At 54.0% G+C, this 23,971-nt stretch overlaps 8 protein-coding genes across 8 annotated transcripts; 5 read left to right on the top strand and 3 right to left on the bottom strand.

Annotated features, from left to right (window-relative positions):
• Window positions 1–523: 523 nt before the first annotated feature.
• On the top strand, window positions 524–1,630 carry CLUP02_08807 (uncharacterized protein; the record flags this gene model as incomplete). Its single annotated transcript, XM_049287788.1, has 1 exon — window positions 524–1,630. The coding sequence occupies one exon, from the start codon at window positions 524–526 to the stop codon at window positions 1,628–1,630; it is 1,107 nt and encodes a 368-aa protein (XP_049144931.1).
• A 172-nt stretch (window positions 1,631–1,802) lies between these two features.
• Window positions 1,803–2,147, bottom strand: CLUP02_08808 (uncharacterized protein; the record flags this gene model as incomplete). The annotated part of the gene is made up of 1 exon (XM_049287789.1): window positions 1,803–2,147. One exon carries the CDS (start codon window positions 2,145–2,147, stop codon window positions 1,803–1,805), a length of 345 nt encoding a protein of 114 aa, XP_049144932.1.
• A 391-nt stretch (window positions 2,148–2,538) lies between these two features.
• Window positions 2,539–4,148, top strand: CLUP02_08809 (uncharacterized protein; the record flags this gene model as incomplete). The annotated part of the gene is made up of 2 exons (XM_049287790.1): window positions 2,539–3,008; window positions 3,077–4,148. The coding sequence occupies 2 exons, from the start codon at window positions 2,539–2,541 to the stop codon at window positions 4,146–4,148; spliced, it is 1,542 nt and encodes a 513-aa protein (XP_049144933.1).
• Window positions 4,149–4,238: 90 nt separating this feature from the next.
• CLUP02_08810 (uncharacterized protein) lies at window positions 4,239–10,156 on the bottom strand (the record flags this gene model as incomplete). Its single annotated transcript, XM_049287791.1, has 19 exons — window positions 4,239–4,383; window positions 4,427–4,510; window positions 4,782–4,887; window positions 4,988–5,033; window positions 5,135–5,216; window positions 5,287–5,340; window positions 5,479–5,658; window positions 5,759–6,766; window positions 6,824–7,785; window positions 7,852–8,063; window positions 8,091–8,493; window positions 8,569–8,637; window positions 8,878–9,032; window positions 9,123–9,174; window positions 9,235–9,322; window positions 9,400–9,432; window positions 9,538–9,623; window positions 9,673–10,006; window positions 10,089–10,156. The coding sequence occupies 19 exons, from the start codon at window positions 10,154–10,156 to the stop codon at window positions 4,239–4,241; spliced, it is 4,167 nt and encodes a 1,388-aa protein (XP_049144934.1).
• Window positions 10,157–11,744: 1,588 nt separating this feature from the next.
• CLUP02_08811 (MYB DNA-binding domain-containing protein) lies at window positions 11,745–13,496 on the top strand (the record flags this gene model as incomplete). Its single annotated transcript, XM_049287792.1, has 1 exon — window positions 11,745–13,496. One exon carries the CDS (start codon window positions 11,745–11,747, stop codon window positions 13,494–13,496), a length of 1,752 nt encoding a protein of 583 aa, XP_049144935.1.
• Window positions 13,497–14,364: 868 nt separating this feature from the next.
• Window positions 14,365–15,635, top strand: CLUP02_08812 (ribosomal family S4e; the record flags this gene model as incomplete). Its single annotated transcript, XM_049287793.1, has 3 exons — window positions 14,365–14,378; window positions 14,572–14,994; window positions 15,284–15,635. 3 exons carry the CDS (start codon window positions 14,365–14,367, stop codon window positions 15,633–15,635), a joined length of 789 nt encoding a protein of 262 aa, XP_049144936.1.
• Window positions 15,636–18,226: 2,591 nt separating this feature from the next.
• CLUP02_08813 (uncharacterized protein) lies at window positions 18,227–20,110 on the bottom strand (the record flags this gene model as incomplete). The annotated part of the gene is made up of 11 exons (XM_049287794.1): window positions 18,227–18,299; window positions 18,402–18,636; window positions 18,690–18,701; window positions 18,768–18,823; window positions 18,926–19,011; window positions 19,092–19,167; window positions 19,225–19,502; window positions 19,570–19,606; window positions 19,654–19,783; window positions 19,874–19,914; window positions 19,986–20,110. 11 exons carry the CDS (start codon window positions 20,108–20,110, stop codon window positions 18,227–18,229), a joined length of 1,149 nt encoding a protein of 382 aa, XP_049144937.1.
• A 963-nt stretch (window positions 20,111–21,073) lies between these two features.
• Window positions 21,074–23,106, top strand: CLUP02_08814 (glycolate oxidase; the record flags this gene model as incomplete). The annotated part of the gene is made up of 5 exons (XM_049287795.1): window positions 21,074–21,436; window positions 21,488–21,887; window positions 21,951–22,169; window positions 22,242–22,640; window positions 22,700–23,106. The coding sequence occupies 5 exons, from the start codon at window positions 21,074–21,076 to the stop codon at window positions 23,104–23,106; spliced, it is 1,788 nt and encodes a 595-aa protein (XP_049144938.1).
• Window positions 23,107–23,971: the final 865 nt, after the last annotated feature.

A 23,971-nucleotide genomic window follows, 5' to 3' on the forward strand; every position in this document is an offset into this window, starting at 1 on the left:
TCGTTAGTGGCTCTGGGGGCCCTGGGCTGGGTTAGCGAGCTGTTAGAGCCTGGCTGCGTTACACGCCATGCGGAGGTTGGAGGTGTTTTCTCGTGGAGCATGATGAGCATCGAAAGAGGAGACGACTAGACTCCTGGACGAGGGGTGAGGATTCTCAAGGAGTACATAAAGTGTGAAGGGACAAGGGGACCACTTCAGGAGAGGAGTATTGGGGCCATTGGGCTACCTAAGGTGCTCCGTGAGGTAAGGTAGTTAGCCCATGAGAGCAAACCACAACACTCCCAGTCTCTCAGACGAGACAAGCGACGGGTACATCGACCTCAACCCAGTTTAGCGTGGCCCCGTCGGTACCTGCGTCGGGGGAATTTCTTGCTGCAGGGTGCGGAGCGCGGATTGGATTGGATTGCCTTCTTACCCAATCTGACCAATGAACGCCGTGAATTGCTGTTGCTTCAGTGCGCCTTCCTGACTGCGTATCGGTGCCGCCCCTCCCAGCTCTCAAATTGGATGGGACATTGCATCCATGGGCCTTGGGGGCAGGAAAGAGAGCGATCATGCCTTCCTGTGTCGTCAAGCGTCAAGAACACAGGCAGGTACTGACCAAGGAATCCCCCATTCTGATGCGCTTCTCTCACGCACTCCCCCGTGGTCTACCAAGGCAAGGACTAAGGAAGGCACGGCGCCCCTCGATTATCGGTACCTGCCTTTCTTACCACTCATTGGATCTGTAGGTAATAGACCTGCGTCCGCTGCTGAATCCCCCCTTCCCAAGTTCCATGTCTTCATCTCTTCACACCATTCAGTAATCATCACCACCTTGCTTGCGCCATCCAGCCTGGCAAGAATAGGAACAATCTCCTGTCGGCGCAACTACAGAGTAGCAAATCTCGAATTGCATTACACTGCGCACTGCACTGACCTCATCCCGATCCCCCGCCCATCTTACCTTCACCTCCACTGGCATAATTACACATTACGGATACAATACACTCTTCCAATTGTGGTCGCGGTCCCAAGTCCACCCATCCAATCCAATCCACGACTGCCCAGCTTCAGCTCCAGACTCGAGCTCTCAATCGTTTGCACTTGCTTGACCGTAATTATCTGCACACTTGCACTTTTACTTGCGCTTCTTCTGCCCGCAACGCACCAGTGCCATTCCCTGTTTCTTTCCCAGTACACGACCCGCATCTGGCCCTTTCTCTGCTCGTCCCGCCTGGGTCCTTTCTCACCCTCACTTAATTACACCATCTCCTCCCCTCGTCGACATTTCGGCCAAAATCCTACCGTCGCCCGTCCAGTCCTTCCTGTCCTCGTCCTTGTCCTCAGACTTGCGCGGGTCACGGACACAAGACCCTCCACTCTCTACTTACTCCAGTACCTGACCTCCCCACGCGGCCACGCCTCTTCGTCCGATCTCACTTTACCACCGCCCGACTGGAAACTCTTCCTTCCGTTCGACCATCCGTCCGACGTTTGGCTTGCGGTCCTCCCATTCAATTTCTCCTTCGTCTGTAGGAAAGCATCTTGCGCCTGCTCTTTTTTCCGACTGCGTCTGCGTCTGTGCCTACTACGCCTACGCCAACGCCTACGCCTCTTCACTGCTGACGCTGCCGTTCCACGAGAATAGCAACGACGCATCTACACTAGCTCCAGCCATCGGCTCGGCACTCCATTCGTAAGTGCATATAACGGCGACGATCCTGCGTCCACTTCATCACTGCCCTCTTCCTGCCCCTATTTGCTGCAAGACCGCCCCTCCTTTTTGCACTGCACCACATGCAGACGGCAGATCTCCTGCCTCATCGTCTGCCGTTGTATCGCAGCCAACCTGACGACGAGGGCCGCTGGCTGGGGACACCCACGTCTCTAGAACTCGACTTGGGGAGCCGCCTTTCGCATTGGTTCCTGTCCTGTTCCCGTTTGGTCTGACGCGACTTTGGCTTCTTCTCTCCGTCTCCAAACCCCTTCCTGACTGCCATCTCCCTGTCACATCGTGCAGGCGCTGCCCAGCACAATACCAGCTCCTCTCCGTTTCGCTGCGCTGCACCCGCTGCAAGACCCTCTGCGGTTGGCTCGAGAGGGGCCTTTGAGCGGCTGGCAATTGCGCCCGACCCGGGTTGTCGTTGCTTGGTAGCTAACCTCATTTTACCAGACACTCTTTTCCGTCATCGTCCCATTCTCCCATCATCCCCCCCTTTCCACTCTTTCCGGGAGGGTACCGATTCCCATTCTCTTACCACTTACAACGAGCACGCAAACAAGAGTTAGCCTAGGTAAGATCACAGGCCTGTCCGGAAAAATCGACTGCCAACTAGCTCCTCAACCCTCCAATTCCGACATCTAAGCCACCGTGCTATTCGACATCCTCTCGATAAGCGGTCCACACCTCCGCTACTTCCACGCAACCTATTTACGTCCTCCATAAACCGAACAAGCGCAACGGGCAGCTAGCATTGTGGTCGCACATGCTGCTTGTCCACTCCGTTTGCGGCTTCCGACTCTGAAACCTTTATTTTATGCTGAGGACCCCAGATAATGAGCCAGCCCCGTCGCTCTAGCTTCGGTATGCTTCTCAGACGTTCCAAGTCCGGCGACCTGGGGAAGGGTGGTAAGAAAGCCCAAGCCCTTCGCGAACAGCAGGAACGCGAACTCGAACGTCAGCGTCAGGCTGCAATCTCCAGAACTCCTCCCAAGCTCCCCGAGTTCTACAAGGCCAATGACCAGCTCTCCAACTCCATCCCCTCTGACCTGCGTGCTGAGGAGGCCTCAATCATGTCGGATCACACCATAGGTACCGCCTACTCGACCAGGCCCTCCATGGAACCCAGTCGCAGCATCGTGGGATCTGTGCCGCCTATGCCTCCCATTCCCGCGAATGCCTACGATCCCTATGCTCGCACCGAGAGCATGACGCACCGCGGACGCTACAGCTATGCTAGCAGCGCAATCAGCACTGTCAACAGCCCTAGAAGGGTTCGGAGAAGAAAGGATCCCACTCCCTTCAAGTGAGTCAACTCCCGAGACATTGTCATACCTGCCCTTTCTCTACAGCACACTAACTCTCTTTGTGTAGCGTTCTCGTCATTGGCACCCGAGGCGCTGGAAAGACGTCTTTCCTCGAATTCCTAAAGACTGCTCTGGCACTCCCGCCGAAGAAGCGATCCCGCAAGACCGAGGTTGAGGAGGAACCCGCTCCCAGATCTCCTCCTTCTGGCAACTTCATCCCTCACTATCTCGAGACGGAGATTGACGGCGAGCGAATTGGTCTCACACTTTGGGATTCGGAAGGCTTGGAGAAGAATGTTGTTGATCTCCAGCTTAGGGAGATGTCGGCCTTCCTTGAGAGCAAGTTTGAAGAGACCTTCACCGAGGAAATGAAGGTGATTCGATCGCCTGGTGTACAGGATACCCACATCCATGCCGTCTTCATGGTTCTCGACCCAGCTCGTCTCGACCGCAACCTGGCGTCAGTCAAGGGCGGTGTGTCGAATGGACACAATGGCAAATACGCCCCTCCGGCTCGCATTTCGGGAGGTCTTGACGAGGATCTGGATCTGCAGGTGCTTCGTACCCTCCAGGGCAAGACTACCGTCATTCCCGTTATTTCCAAGTCGGACACGATCACGACTAAGCACATGAATGTCCTCAAGAAGACCGTTTGGGAAACCGTCAAGAAGTCGGGACTGGACCCGCTTGAGGCACTTGGCCTCGACGAGGATGATGACTCGACCAGGATCGAAGAGGAAGAAGAGGCTGTAACTGACGAAGAACACGCCGATTCTCACGACGAGGACGACTTCCCTATCCAAGGACGGGAAGGTGTACCCTCCTCCCCCGGCTCCAAACGGCTTTCTGGATCCTCCATCCGTCAACATAAGGCCAAGCAGGAGGCTAAGGAGGAGGAAGTGCCATTCCTCCCGCTTTCGGTCATCAGCCCTGACCTGTACGAACCCGAGGTTCTAGGACGTCAATTCCCATGGGGTTTCGCGGACCCATACAACGAGGAGCACTGTGACTTCACCAGACTCAAGGACGCCGTCTTCAGCGAGTGGAGAGCCGAACTTCGTGAGGCCAGCAGAGAGCAGTGGTACGAGGGCTGGCGAACTTCGCGACTTAAGAATAGCCCGAATGCTCGCCGCCGATAGACCACTTGAGATTTGGTCCATGGGCATTGCAACTTGGACCGTCGATACCCTTACCTTTCTGAACCAAACAGCCCTTTTCGATGGCTGGCTTTACACCTGATTTCCGCACTTGTCGATGAGATTTGAGAGCACCGCGCAGCATACCCCCTTTTCCTCTGTCACATACCAATTCTTACGAACTTCTATGGTTGGAGGGCGCCCAAAATATGGCGAAATGACAGCATTATCAGCCCAACTTCGCATGACGAAACTCCTTGATATCCCTGTTGCTTTCTTACCTCGACGATAGCTCAGGCAAGATGACGACGTATACCAGCATTTCCGACTCGAGCAACCGGATGACACTAGCATCGCCAAGACGCCTGTCACGCACGAGAAGGATGCAAGACTTAGTTTATTGTACTTTTGGCACCGAAAATACGTTTCGCGGCTTCTTTACTGGCAGCGACCACCCTTAGCTTTACCAGAACTTTCTTTCCTTGTTCTTCTAACTTCGCTTCTTTAACGACATTCAAGATTCTGGGGACGAAAGAGTAGACTGAGTTTAGCGGCGGTTGTAATCAGTCACATTTGGTTGGAGAGCAGGTGGATAGAGAATGCCTGCGATTCGATTCAAGCGGGCAGGAGAGATACAGGTTGAAACCAACCATTATGGTGATTCTCCGGGAGAGGCCAGCCGATAGCTGTAGGGCAGTCTTGATAGGGTCCGATGTTCTATTCACGAATTTTGATTTGTCTTCTTCATGACGAGATTGCTTGACTCGCTGCATCGTAGATACTACTTACTTTGCTAAGAGGTAACAGCGAGTTTTATATCTACCTGACCCTATTTCTCTCACGTCCGCCTATGAATACTTCAGAAATAAAGTGAAGCTTGGGACGGGACTAGAGACGAATGTACACGAATGTACTGACACCTTGAAAACTGCACACATGGGATTTTGAGGGACGCAACAGATGGTTAACTGGCGTCCTAGTGAGCTCACCCACGTCTGATGAAAAAGTGAGGTTTGCATTCGAATATCCCATGTCCATCCCATGAACGCCTTCAGGCTTGCATAGTACATGCTGCCAACAATATCAATAGCCAAGAATGTCCCCAATTCTCACCAATAACGATGATCTCGCATAACCTCACAACTGGATCCCCCTTTTCCCCTCATCCCATAAGGATACCTTGACGATGTTGAGACTTCAAGCACTCCGGATGTGATATATATAGGTAAAGTGAGAGAGAGAAAGAGGGGGGAAGGATCTGCGCAAGTTGCTGCTGCACCGGGCCAGGCCAGCCAGCCAGCCAGCCAGGGCTTTTTTCTTCTTCTTCGTCTACTACAACTCATCGTCTTCGTCGTCACTCTCCAGCGGCACGTACTCGGTATGCGTGGGCTCGCCCGCCGCGTCGACGTCGCCCTCCCTCCGGTCCGGGTTCTTTCCGCGGCCGATGAGGGCCAGGCGTTCCTTTTTGCCGAGGGCGATACCGTCGAAGCCCGGGTAGAGATTCAAGTCGGCTCTGATTGGTGTTTTTATGATCAGCTCCCGGGCATTCATTGAGAAGCGTGGATCCGTCAAGGGACGAGAGAGAGAGAGGGGGGGATAGCGAAACGACATACTTTAACAAATCGACTTTGAGATTCCGCGCCTTGTCGCGGATAGCTTGCTGGTCTCGCGGGTGATCAAAGACGCAGTCCTCCCTCTCCTCGAAGCTGTCGCCGCCGTAGCCGCCTCCAAGGTTGCTGGCAGCAGCGATCTGGCGTTTCGCGATGAGCGCCCAGAGGCAGTTGTGGTGTTCTATGAGCCGGATGAGGCGGTGGGTGTCTTTGTCGGACCAGGGGACGCGCTGCTGCGGGCCGGCGCGGGACGCTGGGCGGCGGTTCATCTCGTTGATTTCGCGGAAGGAGGCGACGGTGGTGGCTGTGCTCGAGACGCTGCTTCGGGAGGCGGAGGTGGAGGCGGGAGCTGAGGAGGCTGGGGCGCTGGTTGGGAGGGAGGAGCGGGGGCGTCGTTGGAGGGCGGTGGTTGTTGCTGTTGTTGATGATGATGAGGCGGAGGAAGAGGGCTGGCGTGGGGGTGGTGGTGCGGTTGAGGGGAGGGTTTTGCGTTTCGAGGGGGGAGGGGGCATGTCGCGGCGGTCGCGGGCGAGTTGGGCTCTTCGTTGGGGGTTCGGGTCGCGGTTGTCTTCTTCGAAGGGGTCGTCGGACTCTTGGGATTGTTGGGAGTGGGAGAGGGAGGTTTCGCGGGGGCGTTTCCTGCCGCTGTTGTTGACGGCTATGAAGTCGGAGGAGCGCGGGGCGGCGGTGCTGGGGCCGGCTTTGGCGGAGGAGGAAGAAGGTTGCGTACTGCGGATGATTGCGGTGCTGGGGAGGCCTGCGATGATGGCTGAGAGGTCGCTCGGCGCCGGGGAGGGGTTACGGCGACGATGGTCCTCTGCCTCTTCTTCGTAGTAGTCGTCGCCAATGCCGCCGTTGATGATGGGTTCGGCGGTGGCTCCGCGCTGAGAGCTGCGTTGGGATCCGCGCTGGGAGTTTGCTAGTGATGGAGACGGACGTGTGCGCGAGGGGTGCTCGCGGGAGAGCTTTGCTAGGAGTTGCACGTTTGACCGGGACAAGATGTCTTCGCGCCTGTAGCCGAGTCAGTATATGGGTTACGTATAGACATTGTCTAGAGGAGGGCCGTACACGTCGTTGCGGACTATATCCTGTGGCGCGCTCGAGGGGAGGGAGTCCGTCGGAGAAGATTCCCTCGGCCCTTGCGGCGGGTCCTTCAAGATAACACTGAGTTCGTCGATCATCTTGCTGCACCAGGAGGAAATCTTGCCGATGAAGTCGGCCGGCTCGTCGTCGGCTTCGTTCTGTGACTGATCAGGCGACCCCTCGAGCGGGAACATCTCGTCGAGGACCTGGATGGCATCATCCACGTTCTTGTCCACGATGGCGTCGTAAATTTGTTTTGCCCTCTCTGCGAAACGCTCCGCCATGCGGCCGTTGATGCCCCTGAACGGTCCATATTGGAGAGCCTCTTCCGCATCGATAGAGGACTCTAAAGGCACGCAGAAAAGCTCCGCTGCGATGTCAGCAGGATTCTGCTGGTCGTCCTGCAAGGCCTTCAGGCTCGTAATCAGCCGCTGCGTGCGAATGTCGAGTGCAAGCTCGATGTCGTCTTCGGTAACGTGGTCGGCGTAGTCGTCGTATGGGCACAGCGGTGCGGGAAAGTCCTCGTCGAGGCGCTCGAAGATCTTCCAGACCCTATCAAAGTTGTCCTCCTTGCGAAGCTCGGCGTCGGATATGACGTTGAGTAGCGACGTGGCGTTGGCGCCGATGATGACGGCCCGCGCCTTCATCTGCTGCCTTTCGCTAATGTCCTCGATGCTGGCGAGGAGGTCGATGAAGAGCGCGTCGGTCTCCACGAAAAACTCGCGGATGCGGAACCAGTTGCCCCGGAAGACGGGCAGCAGCCGGTGCCAGGATTTGCTACCTGGTTTTGGGTTCCGGAGCAGTCTCGCTAGGGCTTCGGATTCGTGCCATAATGAGTCGAGCGCGTTCTCCTTTAGTTCTGCTTCGACGAGATCCTGGGATGCGTCATCTTCGATGTCGGATTTCTCCGACTCGTCGTCACTGCCGTCATCCTCTATTCCCGGTAGCTGTGAGCGTCCTGTTGTGTTCCCACGTCAGCAATTCATCGAGCGAAAGTGCAAGACGGATCGCACCTTGTGAAGCTCTCGGTGCTGATGAGCCCGGTGCTTCTGTGGGAGGGTTAGTGAAATACGTCTCCGCAAGGGAGAGAGCGCAGCGTTGACGAACTTGAGAACAACGTGTATGCAGCAGTCATGTAGGCCGGGGTCGCATATCTCTGTGTGCCGGAGATGCTCTGCGATCCCATTTCTCGGGTGGTTGTTAACCTTGCACTTCAGATGGTCCACTATGAACACAGATGAGCAGGACTCACCACTGTTGTTATCTTGGGGGTTGATGTCTCGCACAATCTCCTTCGCATTGAAGCGCGCAACTGGTTCGTTTCTGTACAGATCTTCCTCTTCCCTCTTCTCCACATCTTCCTCCCTTTCTTCCCGTTCTTCCGCCATCTCTCGCAATGTGGTGCTCGTCGGGGCGACCTTATCTCTTCCCCTACCTCGCGTCGTTGGCCGAGATGCAGCAGATGCAGAGACGGTGGTGGTTTCGGTGCTTTCGACGCGTTCTGTCATGTTTGCGCCGCCTGCTCGACGTCGTGCCAACCGCACAGAACGAGGGTCCTGGACATCATTCCCCGGAGACTCCGGAGCGCCACGGCCCGTTCTTGTGCGGGCCATGCTGTATGACTCGTTATGTTGTTCCTGGAATGACTGGGATTGCTGCAAAGACGCGTATTTTGTTGGGGTTGGATAGGGATGTTGAGTTTCTTACTAACCGGATTCTCTAACCCTAACCCCGACGATGATCGGATTGGTGTATGTTGATCGAGGTGTGGGGCTTGACGCGTTCACACTGTGCTCTGGCTGCCTTAGGTGTCCATGCGCGAGCAACCGCGTCGCCTCTTTATTAGAAACAACAAGGTTTAAGCACCCCCTCTCCAACATATATATCTGTTTATTGGTTCAATTGAGGAAAGAAGGGCTGCGCCATGGTACCTTATTATCTGGTAGACTCTCAGATAGACCTTTTTTGAAAGAAGGTTCTGAAGGGCTTCTATTGCCTCACGTCATCAATCTACCTTAGGCATGATTTCAGGTAGGTACATGATGAAAGAACGGCAGGTTCATCACGAAGCGCAGGCTTTCACTGTCACCCGCCGGTCTCACTGGAGAAACTTCGAGCCTATCGTTTGCATTTGACGAAACGTTGTTGGCATTGTCCACTTCTTCGTTTGTGGCGAAAAACAAGTTGGCTTCAGCTGCACATGCCTATTCGGGCACTAGAAGCTGTGCACCTCATGCTGCCTGTGCCGACTTCTTAGCTCAGATGCCAGGTGGGCCTGTCTCACGTTGATATACTTTGATGAAGTCCATGATGTAGAACTCTTCTCCAGTGTATTGCTATAGAATCTTGTGTGATATTCATACGATTGCGAGGGTACTGATGTTGGAGCTTTGGACCGTTTGGTTGTGGTTAAAAGCTCGTGTGGCGACGAACGGCCGTATAAGTGGGTTCTGCCTCTCGACCACAGGCAAACACAGAAACACGCTGAATGAGAGCACTCTTTGCGCTTCTCTCAATTGAATCTCATTACTTCCGAAGATCTACCGGGATTAAATGGGCACCAGACGTAGAAGCACTCTCTACATATGGATGCACTATGGATTGTTCGAACAGACTCGATTGAGGACCCTCACTTGAGGCTACGGTTATTGCAGAGGCCCAACCCGTTCGGAGAGAGTCTTATCTTCAGACCCTATCACTGCTGCTTCTTTTCCAAGTTCTTGAGAGGGACATCCTTTCCGAAGAGGCCTAAAAGGTAAGCCGTCCTGGTCAGACAGAGAAGGGCCTGGGATTGTTAGCACATCACATGGCTAGAAATAGAAGGCTGGTCGCACCGTGACACCCACGTTGCCCCAGGCCATGGAATTCCAGCTCGCCACGTCGAGGAAGCGATCGAGGCCCATAACGTGATAGCATACGTAAATGTGACCAAGGTCGGCTATCCAAAGAGCAACGAGGTAGCCGCGCACAACCTTTAGCTCGTTGGTGAGGTTGAGCACGGCTAGCCCGACCATGGCCATGAGCAGGTATATATTTCCGAGCTGGAGGGCCACGAGACGGGCATTATCAGATTCCGCAGTTGGCACGGCGGCCGAGATGGCGCCCTGTACGATCTGCTCGGATATGAACCAATCCGGATTAATAACGGCCCCTAGGAAACCGCCGACGCTTTTGAGAAAACGCGCATCAGCTCAGTGGCGGGTGAGAATTGGATTGCCAGGGTGGCGAGAGAGTGGGAGAACGAACGTACAGTGAGATGGGCTCGAAGACGGTGAAGACCAGTCTAGGGAAGGTTGGAAGAGCCGCAGCCGCCGCCATGGTGAAAGTAGTGGCCGTTGGTACCGGTCAGCTAGTGAGAAGTGGGATGGAGGGGGATTGAAAGCGGTGCAACAACAAAGGTGGTCACCGAACCCTTGTTGATGTTCTATGGAAGGGACAGGTGTTTTCTCGAAGACGGAGGGGCGGTTGACAGGCAGGCAGGGCAGGCAGAATTTCGAGGCCAGAATGGGGGCCGAAGAAGGCGAATAAAGGTAGGGAGGGGCAACAGGCAACGCAATTGATCAGACCGAGAAGCTGTGAGACGTTCTTTTAGCTCGGTGGAGGGTTTGTGGTGTGGTGGTCACTGTAATGTGTCATGCAAGAATTCGGAGAGGCGGAGGCGGAGGCAGAGACCACGGACGGCGGTAAATCGGAGCGAGACACATGTCTTGGGTACATGAGGTAAGGTACACTGGACGGATGCCGTACGGAGTAATAGGTAGTGAGCAACCCAGACCATGGAAGCCGTAACACAGGTGCTCAGGAAGATGCCTCTAAGGTTGCCGGCTTCGCACCGAGCTGGGTTGAAGCTACGCAGGCAATGGAAGCAGGTTACGCAGGTTGGCAGGACCCAATTCAGGCTCAGGGAAAGGGAGATCCATCATCCTGTGAACCTAAGGTGGGACGAGAGGTGTGCACGGTGAGCCATCTAGTCAGTGCCTTGCCCGACTTGCCAATGTCTGTCAAACTCAAGGTTAATCAGTCCATTGCCTGCTGGCAGATTTCTCTTGCTAAAGTTGGGCAGCCATCAACTCTTTTGTCCTTCCACAGTACCTTGATAGGGTAAATACATAGATGTATGGACCTGCTGTCTGCCTGGTATTGAGGCATCAAGGTATCTTCTATTACCTGCAAGTCACCTTTGTGACATATGCGTGGTCATGACATGTGTATTGAAGAGAGAGGCAAAGAGACCGAGACTGACAGAGAAAGCTGCGTGCCGGCGCGGAGAAGGAGAAACGGGCTTTCGCTGGGCAGCAGCCAATGATAACCACAAAGTATTAAAGTTACTTGGCACACCCGCCGCCGCTGCAGGTTGGTATCAGCAAATACCGCAAACCCAACCGCGCTAGTCTCATTTGCCGCTTCTACGGTGGAGAATCTTCACGTGGAACTTCCATCGTTGGGCAAATCTTCTAGGAGGAGCCCTGCAGCCATGGTGCCTGTGGTGAGCCCGTCTGCCTGTCAAGCCGGGCCCTGAAATGCTGTAAGCCAATCCTTAGCTGCTTCACGCTTTACTTTACTGATAGATAGATACCCTTACCTACCCACGCTACCTTACCCTTCCGCCTTCCATTCCTAATGCTCCCCTCCGCCTTTCGGTCACCTCAGTCACTGCCCGTCTTTGCTACCTCAGCAAACTCGTTGAAGACTCGAGTCCAAGTCTTGTCTTCGTCTGCTCCTCCTCCTCCTCCTTCTCCTCCTCACCATCCTGCCCGCACGCCGCCGACCTTACACCCATCCATCCCGCGTCCATTGTCTCTCCTTCTTTCCTTCGCCTCTCCCCTTCACTCCTCTTCTCTTCGCCTGTGTTGTTTCCTACCTCAAATTTTAAACCAAATGCCCACTCCGACTTTCCTAGCCCACGATGGCCTACATCGAGCCACGCCTCATCCACCTGCTGAACGATTCCACCACGCCACAGCTCGCTCACGCTGATCTGCCGCCCCTCCGTCTAGCCTTCTCTCGTCCCTCCGAGAGGCCCTTCCCACTCGAGCCTGAGACCACCCATCGCGAGGAAAACACCAAAGGGCCCTCGCTCGCCACCACCCACGGAGCCCCACCACAGAATTCCGGCACCCTCGACGACAGCTTCTCCGCACGAGATTCACGAAAGGATGACGAACCACCAATCGATCGGGGAGCAGTCAACAGCACCGCGCACTTACAATTGAGACTGCTCTTGGGCGACGACCGAGATAACGTAGACTCCTCCTTTTCTCTGAGCAAGATCCTCGATGAGGTGCCCGAAAACAAAGATGATTCCGCAAATAAGAAGAGGCACCGCAACGTTGCCACCAAGGATGACTTTGTGCAGCTACCACAGCCGGTCAAGAAACAAAAGCCAATTCAACCCCAAGTCATGCCGACTATGCCGCCTATCATCAATGGCTTACACGAACCTCCCCCCGATGCTGCGCTGTTCCCGCCCATTGCCTCCAACGACTTCAACGAGCCCGAAAGCAACCAGCTTAAGCCGCTTCGAGATTTCGCGCCTGTGCCCGAGGAGAAGGATATGGAAATGGAGGTTGAGAAGCCCGCTGAGGCTGACTCGACAACATCCAAGAACTCCAAATCTAGTGGTGGCAAAACAAGGAAGAAGGCGATGAAGCCGAGGCGCAAGTGGTCCGAAGCTGAGACAAACCACCTACTGCTGGGTGTCAATCGGCACGGCGTTGGAAAGTGGACCGACATCCTTGCAGACCCCGACTTCAACTTCAATGACCGAACTGCGGGCGACTTGAAGGACCGGTTTCGCACCTGCTGCCCGAACGAGTTGCGCAGGACTAACAGCGAACCGAAGATTACAACTGCTGTTGCTGCGCCGCCAACGACTCCAACCGAACCAAAGGCCAAAGCTAAAACGGGTCTGCTGTCGGAAAATATACTCATAGCCCAAGATGAGGCTGCAGCCAGCGAATCGTCCCAAATGACACAGGCTGATTTGGACGCCTTTCCTAAGATGAAGAGGAGTAGGGCGCACCGCAAGAAGCTGGAGGATTTAGCGGAGCTAGGAATACACGGTCCATTCAAGAAGTCTCACAGAAGAGAAAGACGGCCTTTCACCGACCAAGACGACAAGCAAATACTCGAAGGGCTGGACAAATATGGACCAGCCTGGACCAAGATCCAGAGAGACCCACGCTTTAGTCTGTCTGGAAGACAACCGACCGACCTAAGAGACAGGGTTCGGAACAAGTACCCCAGCGTTTATGCCAAGATTGAGAAGGGACTCTTCCAGCCCCAGGACGGGCGAGGGGGCGATACCCTCGAACCAACGGTTAGCATGAGCATCTCGAATACTCTGCAGCCCAACAGGCCACCTCCCATGGAGGCAGCATTGAATAGAACCAACTCAAAGGAAGACCTCCCTAGGTGGCCTTTATCTGTCGTCGACAATGGAGAGGTGCCTGCCAGTCAGCAGGCCTTCGACTTTGGCGAAACGACTACGGCGACATTCATGGGAAGTGCGGGAGAGATGGACATCTCTCGCCTACTACTGGACGACTCACAAGTCGCCAGCTCGACCGCGATATACGCACCCGATCAGACGTCTGAATCGACGTCACCACAACGTTCCGCTGGGTGTTGGAATCTCAATAGCCCTTCGGCAGCTTGATCTTCATCCTGCTGCGTCTTTTCAGTGGCCTAGTACACTTGCTAGGTTTCGACCTCTTGCCTTGTGTGCAGGAATTTGTGTCGAACATTAGAATCAAAAGTGCTACGTATTGTTTGCTTACGTGGCGTACATGGAGAATTGGGGTGCTTCGCTACCCGAACGGTCGTTTCTGGACATAGATCTATACCAATTGGGGTTCCGTAATCACATTTTGGAGATACGGCGCATAAACAGGTATCTTTGGCCAAGGATGGACAAAAGGGGGTTTGGAGTGAATTAGATGGACTACGGTCGTTTCTGTGCAAGAACGAGTTAGTGTTCCGGACGGGCTATCTGGATAGAGTGTCGAGATCCGGGCACTGTGAGCTAGAAAGCACCAATCGCTAGATGATTGTATTGAATATAGTGCACACGACCGGTGCACACTATGAACCTGGAATTCTTCACGCCCCGATATGCCAATGACGGAACTTGAATAGTCTCGGACAAGAGGTGCCCATTAGGTATTGTGCTTTTGGTGGGGCCGCTGTCATCGGCCTTACCAGCAAAGCCCGTGTTGCCATGCGCCGGCCGTGGACGGATCCACCAACCGCCGAATTAACGGAGCACGAGAGCCAAGTGGATCAAGCACACGGACCATCTCGCTTAATCCAGTTGACCACTGAATGTCGCCGGATTATCGAAGCCCCGCTCCTGCTTTTGACCGCCCAGAGACACAAGTGTAGGGTTCGAAAAACCTACGCCTCACAGAAAATTTCCAGCCCGATCCCTCTGTACTCCACGTCCCGAGTTGAATCTGAGTATCTCGACTTCGACCTTCACACCCACCGACCAGATACCTCCATAGGCTAATCGGCAGTCAGACAAAATGGGCAAGGGACTGTAAGTACTTGATACCCAATCCTCATTTTCAATCTCAATATTGTCATCGACGCGATTCGGGATTCTGTTTGTCGCTCGAGCGATTTTGACTTGCCCGCCGCGACGAACTGAAGGAAAATTTCGAAGACAATATTCCAGATCATGATCGAGCCCATTCTCGACACGAACAAATATTCTGACAATGCCCTCACAGCAAGAAGCACCAGAAGCGCCTTAGCGCGCCTTCGCACTGGCTCCTGGACAAGCTGTCCGGAACCTACGCTCCCCGCCCCTCGGCCGGTCCTCACAAGCTTCGCGACTGCTTGCCGCTGATCGTCTTCCTCCGCAACCGCCTCAAGTACGCCCTCAACTTCCGCGAGACCCGCTCCATCCTCATGCAGCGCCTCATCAAGGTCGACGGCAAGGTCCGCACCGACATGACCTACCCCGCCGGCTTCATGGACGTCATCACCATCGACAAGACTGGCGAGAACTTCCGTCTCATCTACGACACCAAGGGCCGCTTCACCGTCCACCGCATCCAGGCCGAGGAGGCCGAGTACAAGCTCGGCAAGGTCAAGCGCGTTCAGCTTGGCCGCGGTGGAATCCCATTCTTGGTCACGCACGATGCGAGAACGTGAGTTTGCACACTCTGCACTGGTTCTGTCAGACATCATTCAGCCGTTGGATCAAGCTTTGGTCGATTCGTCATCACCCAAAATGCTCTCTTGTTCAATTCCTGGAATAAGACTTCCCAATCATATGAAATCCCCTTCCCTTTTGAAGTGGGAGGGAGGCGGAATTGCAACGTCAAAAAGAAGAATATTGGCCGATTACGAAGAAAAGAGATTGGAGCTATACACATCCGACGGCTGTAATGTATCACCCCGTCCGAACCCTCTTTGCTGACTCTTTTATCTCTATAGCATCCGCTACCCTGACCCCCTCGTCAAGGTCAACGACACTGTCAAGATCAACCTTGCCACCGGCAAGATTGAGGACTTCATCAAGTTCGACACCGGCTCCATTGCCATGGTCACCGGCGGTCGCAACATGGGTCGTGTCGGTGTCATCACCCACCGTGAGCGCCACGACGGAGGTTTCAACATCGTCCACATCAAGGACGCCATTGACAACACCTTCGCCACCCGTGAGTCCAACGTCTTCGTCATCGGCTCCGAGAAGCCCTGGATCTCCCTGCCCAAGGGCAAGGGTGTCAAGCTCTCCATCGCCGAGGAGCGTGACCGCCGTCGCGCCAACGCCCTCGCCGGCAACTAAGCGTCTTGTCTTCCTCTTCTACGAAATGATGAAGGTTGCGCGTGAGTCTGCTGCGTGTGCTGCGGCCAGGCTGCTCCGAAAGGTGACACCTCGGCTGCATTGCTACACACTTTCGTGAATGTCTCTTCTCGGGGACGGAAACGGTTATTTGGGTCGGGCAAATGGGATTGAGCATGATCAAAAAAATTACGGAGTCTAGGGCTGATTTTAGAGTTGTCGGCTTCGACTAACCCTGCAGATAGCTGCGGCCAATACCAAGCCATTGAAGGTCACTCTTCCGCCCAATCTTGAGTTCCCACATGCCTCGCTCCGTGATGTTGTCTTGTGAAAACATCGTATCCTACCTCCACCTGGGAGACTGCGACGTCATCACGTACCATTGCACTCTTGACGTATTGTTGTCCGCTGCGTAACGTCTCTTGGTGTCTACTGATTCAGAACTGGCCACATAGAAGTGAAAACCGCACAGCACAGGCTTCCCAAGTCTTGACAATTAACGTAACTCGATAAACATTGTGGCTAGCGTGCAGACCCATAAGTTCCACAAAGTGATTCGATGTATTCACTCTCGCAACGTCCTCATGGGAATCCATTGGAGGCTTTCCCCCCATGCAGCTCGCCCTCGGAGATAACATCTGCCAGCCAAACAATCATGAACCCCTCCATAAAGCCTTCCACTAGCAGCACGTCCTTAGCTCGAGGCATCAGCCATAAACCACTCATCACCCCAATATATACCTGCCCGCTAGTTAATTCTCATCTTACCATGCACCGACCTTTCCCCATGCTCGACTCCCAAGGAAAAGGGAAGCGCGGGTCATACTTCGTCAAAGCACACAGCCATCGAGAGGAAGAGACAAGGCAGAGCGAAGGACAGAAAAGGGCCGCAGTTACATCGCCAAGTTTCCCGAGGGGCCCAAAACCAGTCGACCACTAAGCCCACACGGAAAACCACGACCGCACAGTAGGTAACCGGTCTCGTGCCCTCTGCTGCATGCTTGTATGACGCAGGCTCACCCCGGCAGTCCACGTTTGGTCTACAGCCACGAGATCGTTTGGACATAGGTACTGTGCAGCATTCTTACGCGCACACACACACACACACACACACACATTCTCCAAGGTGTGTGTGTATGTCTACCTCGAACCTGCTGTGGATGATTGCGGGGGAGGAGAAGGAGCGGGAACCAATTCCCAGGCAGTAGGATCCGAGTAGGGTAGCTCCCTCAGGTAATTTTGTCTACCCCAGTGGAAGTTCTCACCGTGACCACCTCAAATCGATTGGTCATCGCATTACGAAAGGGGGCAGTAACTCTTCGGTTTTGCTGTTGAAGGGGTACTGCATATCTCTCCCCGAGGAGGAAGAAGGGGAGTGGGGGGGGGGGGGGGGGGGAGGGAGGCGAGATTCTCGTCCTCTTTGAGAATGTTTCGATACCACGACTTTTTGGGGCCTGATCCTGATTCCGGGGTAAAAGGGCTGTCTGAGAACTTAGGTACAACGACGGTGAGCAGAATGGCTCCATGGCGGTTTCGTCATAACTCACAATCGTGGTTGGCAAGCCCGAGAGGCGAAGCATTTCCAACGAGGCGGCTTGTGCCTGAGCCAAAGAAGTCACTACGGCTGATCCCAAATCAACCTGCTGACACGGTTTGCCAGTTTGTATTAGAAGAGAGGGGGACGACACAGCCTCCGTCTCTCATGAATGTTTGCTGCTCAACGTCTGAGCTGGCGAATAATGTAGATATTTCATGTTTTGAGTTCTTCGTGACCTGAACTGAAGGGCAGCTGAAGCATCCGCAGTATCTCCCGGTTACCGAACTTCTCGTTGTCTAAATTTTTTTACGTTTGTGGAGGTGGAACACCCCCCCCCGCCATCGTGGTCACTCAACCCCGCCGTAACACACGCACTGCCAAAACCCACCAGCAGAGTCTAGCCTTGGAGCCGACGTGCTAATTACCAGCCTACCACGCTGGGCGGTTAACGAAACATCAGACTAACCTGCTAGGTCCCCCAAGACTCTTGGGGTAATCTTGAAAAGACATCAATACTCCGGTTTGAAGTCCAGTGGAACACGTTGAAGGTTCAAAACGAGGCATAAGCGTTGTTGGCTGAAAGCTACCTCGGTCCGTTTCGTTCAATGGGATGGACCCTGAACACGCCCAGCTAGGCTTTGGCAAGAAAGGAACACCACCAGGTAGGCGGCGGACGACATGCCTTCCGGCGACTTTGCCGCCTTATGTGAGACACAGGCAACCAGTCAGGAGTGTGATGGGGAATACGACGCAGCTCCCCCGGGCACAGGGCGTTGTTTCTTTGCTTTGTTCTAGAATCCGCATGTTTGTACTCCGTACGCTACGGAGACTCCACGATATGTGGACCGTCAAGTAAGCGTTCTCGTGGTTGGCGGCAGCTTCGATCAGGGTTCGGGATTTCCATGGCGCGTTGAGATTGACCAAATCCATCAGAGCAGGCAGACATTATTAGGCGAAAGTCCAAGGCTATCATACCATCGCTAGCTGACATTGATAATAGCGCGGATTACGACTGTGAGATGGTCTCTGTGACGCTGGTTGACTCTCGGTAGAGGAATTATGAGAAGGAAAAGCCCTGCGAGAGGCTCTCCTGGCCTGGGCATTCCGACTTTCGACCCTGGCCTGAGTACCTGGAAGTCCATGCAGCATCCAGGCTACCTTGATTTAGACCGATGATCGAATCTCATCGATTCTTGGGGTCGCATGGCTAGCAGCAAGGGGGGTTGCGTTACAGGCTTGCGGCGTGGGAGGCACGCATCCACTGATGCACTGAAAATCCTTTGGGCAGGTCGACAGGAGGGCTGAGCGGGCGTTGAAAGAGTGGCGGTTTGTCATCGGAAGCCGCACACTTTGGAGATGAGAATTCCTTTTCGTGACTATTAAACATTCCGCTGTCTTGCTTGCAATAGAAGAGAACAGTATGTCTCATTGCTTTAAGAGAGTGTAATGGTTCCGCAAAGCCATAGTCTCACCGCGTGTGACGTCCGGTCTGGGGTATGCACCTCGGACGCATCGCTGACATAACTTGAACTCTGAATGATGGTGTCTCCTAATAAATAGTAGCTGAGGTGGTGGTCGGGGTCAATGTAATTGCTTACCACCTCCGCCCGTAACGAGTACTTGGGACACCATTGAGCTTATGCCAACCTGTCTTCTGGAGGTCAGATGACAGAAATGTCATCTACTGCAGATGGAACGAGAGGCTGAGCTGCTTTGCCTGACTGCTTCGTCGCATACTGTGTAGGCATCTACCTACTCAGTGCTACTGTGGGTTCTGTTATCTTGACCTCGGAAAACCTCCGTGTCGGCGCTGCCATCGGGAACGGACTTCCGGGGCACACTCTGTGGGTGGGACAGCCAGCACCCAAGGTCCTCATCTCGGAGCACCTCTTCGTACAGTTTTCGCTGGAAGACTGTCAGACCCCATGCCCGCCCTTGATCCACCAGGCGAGTGCGACCTCGCAGTGGATTGCCTTCTGTGAGAGAATGTCCAGAAACCTGCATTCATATCCACAGGTGAGGAGGCATATTCCAGCCGGCAAGCGGCACCCTCACGAACGTCTTGTTTGGCTGGCCCCGGAAGCCAACGGCCTGCGTCCTCGGCGGTCACCGTGGGCCACCGTTACCCCTCGTGCGAGACCCACTGCGGACTCTACACCGACCAGGCCGGGGCGCGGGGGTTCGTCAGAAATCAGGGCTCTTTTGTCGCTCACAAGAGGCTGGAAATCGTGGTCATGGGAAGAGATTGAAATTTTCTCGGCCCCCTGTACCCATGCTGTTCGTTGGGGGTACGCCAGCTCGCCTGCATTTTCTGCGTCAGTGGCATCTTGAGTCTGTCAGGCTTCATCAGTATTGCCCTTCTCCGTCTCACCGTCGTACAACTCAAGGGCAGCAGGGCACGAAGTCCGTCAGCCTTCCGAACTCGACATTCGATTCGCTTGCCAGTGGTAATTTGTGGCTGCTGTTGCCGTGAACTTCAGTTACGTCGGTGAGAAGTCCAATTCAAAGAGTGGGATGCTGTTGGTAATCAGATTTCCAGTAGACCAACTGCGGAAGGTTGTTGCTGCCCCCCATCCATCGTAGCTTGAGCCACCCCACGAAACGGGGGTCACACCTGCATCACAACCCAGCATCAGTTCCTACTGATGACGTGAAAGGCTCTACCTTGGTCCATCATCGAGTTCGTGTCCATGCTCAGTCAGACCTTCGATGCTGGCCTCCTTTTTCGCATCAACTCCGATGACACTGTTTCTGTTGCCGACTAGTTCATTTTCGAGCCCTCAGTCACCCAGCGTCGCCGAGAAACGCTGAGCTACACCACGCCCGAAGAGGTCGCGAATCTGTATCGAACCTGTTCGTCTATCTTCGCCTTGTCGCTCCGCGGGGAAACATACCGTTCACCGAGAACATCGACGACTTCGGACTGTTTCAGCTTCGGCATTTTTCCCGCCTGTCCCCGGATCCAGTCCTCATTGTTGTGTCTTTACGGAGTAGTAGCAACATGGCAAATCCAAGCTCGCCGCTCCACATGGAAAGCTTGCCTGGACCGGTGCTAGTCAAGCGAGGTATTGGAAAGTACCTCATCGTGGAAAAGTCCAAAGTCTTACCCCCGCTGACAACTCAGGGCTGCCACCTTTGCTCACTCGCTAGCCATGCTTTCGTCTTCCTAGCCCGCCGGCTCTTGACTTCTTGACTTTTTGGGCCTGTTTTCCCCTTCTCCAGTGTCTTGATTGGTTGCAAGAACGTCGTCTCGCACCCACTCCATCTGGCTTGTCTGCACCTTGTTCCCAATGTGGGATGCGGTACGCCCAGGTACTTGACGTCTGGGTCATGCTCTCAACTTCTTCCACAAAAAATGAGCAGAGGCATCGTTGTTAAAGGCGAAGGGCCCCGTTGTCATCCACCATACCCACTTGCCCCAACACTCAGCTTCTTAGCTTGCTTCGTCGGCGATTGCGACATTACCCGTTGATTGGGATATGTGGTCGACGATTTCGCTCGCTTCCGGAATATAAACACATCGTCTTCCTCTTTTTGCTAGATTCACCGTCCCGACTTTGGTTGCCACGGACTCGTTTTCGCGCTATACCTGGACGCTTTTGGCAAAGGGCCATTCGGTAGATCTCTGTATCGTCTTCATTTGACAAACTGATATCTGGTCTACTTTCACATCGTCCTATACTCCGGACATCAGGAAACCCTTTTCACAATTCACAGTGCGATTCGAAGTTACTGGCACAAAATCAGAAGTAGCGCAGGCCGATATCAACCTCGAACGCCGACGCAAGCCATCTCGCCGACGCAACCCACCACTAAACCCTGTTCATTCCAGCATCTTACCCTGGTCGACCTCTTGGCCAATAACAGACTTTCTCTTCGAGGAATCCGATTTGTGTCCGTGTAGATGGCTCTCATCCCCTGCATGCCGGCCAAACTCTCTGCGAGGCCCCTCCTGAGCCATGGCTTGAGGGGCCGACTCGCTGGGCCCGCTCTCCATGCCGGCCGGAGCTTTTCGATCACGACCACCCGGCGAAGCAGCCCCCGGGCGGCCAGCTCCGAAGGTTCAGCCAACACCTCGCAAAGTGGTTGGCATGGTAATTCAGTATGGGCTGTTGCTTTAGCCGCCGGTGCCGTTGGCTGGGGTCTTGCTCGTTCGACAAAGGACAATTCTGCCACCGCTGGCTTTCTTCCTCTCGGTAGCGGCCTGCTTCCTATAGATGGTCTGTCTCGCCCTGTGACTTATGCAAGCATGGCCGAAATGGAGCAGGTATTCGCATCCTATCATGAGAATGACCTCCGCCTCTAACTTTGTGTGTAGGCCTTGAAGGAGATTCGAAAGGAGCTGGGTGGCGAGGATATCATCTCCACGGATCCCGACGACTTGCATGCTCATGGGTATTCTGAATGGTCCTCGACAAATCCTGATGGCCTTCCGGTTGCTGTCGCATACCCGCGATCAACAGAGCAGGTGGCGACGATTGCACGAGTATGCTTCAAGTACAACGTTCCCATCATTCCTTACTCGGGTGGTTCCAGTCTAGAAGGGAACTTCTCGGCACCATACGGAGGAATCAGCGTCGACTTTGCCTTTATGGACCAGATTCTCTCCTTCAATAAGGATGATATGGACATTGTTGTTCAGCCGAGTATCGGATGGCAAGACTTGAACGAGAAATTGGCAAAAATGGAGAGCGGTCTCTTCTTCCCTATCGACCCTGGTAAGCCAAAATCAGCGCAGGATCTTCCATAAAAACAGGTATTTAGGACTGACGACAAAACAGGCCCAAGCGCAAAGATTGGCGGAATGATCGGTACAAATTGCTCAGGTACCAACGCCGTTAGATACGGAACCATGAAGGATTGGGTAATCAACCTTACCGTTGTCTTGGCAGACGGAACTGTGGTCAAGACTCGGAGACGACCAAGGAAGTCTTCCGCCGGCTACAATCTGAATGGACTGTTCGTAGGATCTGAGGGAACACTAGGCCTTGTAACTGAAGGTGAGTCGGAACAGGCAAATGACCTGGTCCAGCTTGTTACTGCTTCCATGAGTGTTTGCTGACCGCTTCCAGCAACCCTGAAGCTCACTGTTGTGCCCGAAGACTTTTCGGTCGCTGTGGTTACATTCCCCAGTATCAGAGACGCTGCTGCGGCTGCAGCCGAAGTCATGCGCAATGGTATTCCTGTGGCTGCGATGGAAATCATGGACGAGGTCCAGATGAAGGTCGTCAACTTGGGTGGCGCAACAGCACCTCGCGTTTGGCAGGAACTCCCGACCCTGTTCTTCAAGTTCTCCGGTACCAAAGCCGGTGTCAAGGAGAACATTGGTCTCGTTCAGAAGATCACCAAGAATCACAAGGGCGGTAACTTCGAGTTCGCAAAGGACGCGCTCGAGCAGAAGTTGCTTTGGTCTGCCCGGAAAGAGTCACTGTGGTCAATGCTGGCCCTTCGTAAGGACGGTGAAGAAGTTTGTGAGTAGCTTGCCCTATGTCTTGGTCAGTATGAGCATCCTGAGACTAACAATGTGTAGGGAGTACGGATGTCGCTGTTCCCTTCAGCCGTCTGGCAGACCTCATCGAGATCAGCAAGAAGGAGATGGACGACATGGGGCTGTTTGCAAGTATTCTTGGCCACATTGGCGACGGTAACTTCCACGAAAGTATCATTTACAACCGGACGATCCCTGAAGAGCGAGAAAAGGTCGAGAGGTGCGTCCACAACATGGTCAAGCGAGCAATAGATATGGATGGAACGTGTACGGGCGAGCATTCGATCGGTTGGGGCAAGAAAGAGTCTCTGCTCCTCGAAGTCGGCTCCGACACCCTCGACGTAATGAAGTCGATCAAGCGTGCGCTCGATCCCAAATGGATCATGAACCCCGGAAAAATCATGGACATTCCAGAGGGCTCAAGGACGAACCAAGGTTCCTCGGTATAGCTATGAGGCCCGTTGACATGAGATGTCACCGAGAGCGGTTGCCATCGCCGAAGCTTTGGTGATTCTCATCCAAAAAACGACTGTTTAGGGCTGCGTAAGGACGTCATGGAATATCTACCATCACACAAGCCTTTCGGGTTGGGCTTATGTGGATTGTTCTCTGATCTGCTGCCCAGAATGTGTTACTTAGGTGCCTGAAACGACCAGAAAGGGGACCATACCAAGAACAAGATCGGAAAATTGTTAGAGAGGCATGCCGTTATTTTGCTTGATAAACACTGAATGCCAGACTGTGGTCTTCGATTCGCCGGGAGCTATTCATGTCGTTGCGGCTGTGTTGCTGTTCTAGTCTACAGGAAGCAAGGACCAAAAGCTCAGTCGCAACGAGATACGGATAATGATGAAAATTGAGATGAGATTTAAATCTAATATCAGAGCAAACATCCGATGACAATGATGTGCAGAGTCTAAAGTGGGCAACCGAGTAGGAGATGGAATGAGGGCGGGCAATCGAGCCATGATTGAATTTGGAGATTGCGTTGGGTTTCGGGTAGCTGCATGCAAAGTGCTTGGGCAAAGAAAATTCGAAAACTTAAGCAATTTCAATCCAGAAATGGTTGACCTGAGGAAAGAGAGACCGGAGTGAATTGCCTGGTCCTCGCTCCTTCTTCATAGGCACCTCAAGTGCCGCGGGCTCAGGGTGCCTTCCTTACCTCGACTTTACCCCCAGCCTTCTATTGTCCCCATCCTCCGCGTCCGTCTTTGCCCTTCCAACTGACCTCACCCTTTGAGCCTTCGACTTCGACTTCGATCTTCCCTTCTAACTTCGTCTAAGACACTCCGCCGAGGCTATCTTGTCGAGAGC

Source organism: Colletotrichum lupini, chromosome 4 (genome assembly GCF_023278565.1).
Source record: "Colletotrichum lupini chromosome 4, complete sequence".
NCBI lineage: Eukaryota > Fungi > Ascomycota > Sordariomycetes > Glomerellales > Glomerellaceae > Colletotrichum > Colletotrichum lupini.